This window comes from Penaeus monodon, chromosome 20 (assembly GCF_015228065.2).
Source record: "Penaeus monodon isolate SGIC_2016 chromosome 20, NSTDA_Pmon_1, whole genome shotgun sequence".
NCBI lineage: Eukaryota > Metazoa > Arthropoda > Malacostraca > Decapoda > Penaeidae > Penaeus > Penaeus monodon.
In genome coordinates, this window is record NC_051405.1 from 21,347,447 (window position 1) to 21,348,556 (window position 1,110).

The 1,110-nt window shown below is 33.7% G+C and overlaps 1 protein-coding gene across 1 annotated transcript in view; it reads left to right on the forward strand.

The window, feature by feature from the left end:
- Window positions 1–1,110, forward strand: part of LOC119585702 (chloride channel protein 2-like) — a gene marked incomplete in the record, with an annotated part of 67,264 nt that overhangs the window by 63,489 nt on the left and 2,665 nt on the right. Inside the window, 2 exon segments of the mRNA XM_037934376.1 lie at window positions 1–68; window positions 563–649. Coding sequence (XP_037790304.1) covers window positions 1–68; window positions 563–649 — 155 coding nt within the window.

A 1,110-nucleotide genomic window follows, 5' to 3' on the forward strand; every position in this document is an offset into this window, starting at 1 on the left:
TCGACTTCAGCAAGTGTCACATTGACCCTGCGCCCTTCCAGCTGGTTGAGAGAACGTCGTTGCTAAAGGTACGAATTAAGATTTTTTGTTCTGGTTGTTATAGTGGTCATGGCTATTGTAGATGGGGGAGGGGGGCATTGTTTTCTAGTTAATCTGTAATACAGTATTGTGTTTTACTCGGTGAATGTAATATGTCTCAAAGTTAGGATTATTTTTCAGAAACATTTGAATGAATTACTTTGATAGTTTTGTCTTGCTCCCATAAGGCTTTATTTTTCATCTTTTTATATTACTTTTATACTCCCTCTCTTTTAATACACTACACTATATAGAAGGCTAGTAATCAGAAAAAAAAAATTGTATTTCCCCAACATATCTTTTTGTCCTTAGTGATCATATCTATTTGAATTTGTTTCTTCTGCTTCTCAGTTCTTATTTCCAGTTGCCTTGGATTTTCTTCCTTTCACTCTGAAATGTCTTTTTCCTTCTCAGTCATACCCTATATAATATACTCAATAACATGCTCTCATAATTGACCTTTTTTTGTGCTCTTCATCGGCAGGTCCACTCTCTCTTCTCTATGTTGGGTCTCAACCATGCATACGTAACTGCGATTGGGAGGCTCATAGGTGTGGTTGCACTGAAAGAGGTAAGATTAATCTGTGCTATTTTAATTTGTAGGTAATAGTTTTTCAAAGCAAAAAAAGTTCTGGGAAGTGATGAGTATGTTCATTATTTTATTTTTGTTTGAGATTGTTTTAATTATTGGTTATCTGTTTATGATGACAAGGTGCTGTCTATGATAATGTTTATGTGGTATTCATAGTGACTATGTCTTTTTTCCTACGTACTGAATATATTAGTATAAGTATCAGTCTGTGTAACAGCTTCATATTTATTAGTTATGTTGGTCTTCATTTCAAAGGATGAAGGATTGAAGAACTCTAGGTATTGTGTATAATAATTTCCTATGTCATGCAGTACTTACGGCAAATTTTTGAATGACACAGTTGCTTTTACTAAAGCTTTTATCAATAAAGGCTTAAGTATTTTAGTTTTAGACCAAGGCATGACCTGTAATAAAGTTATAGGAGATACAGTGACATTGAA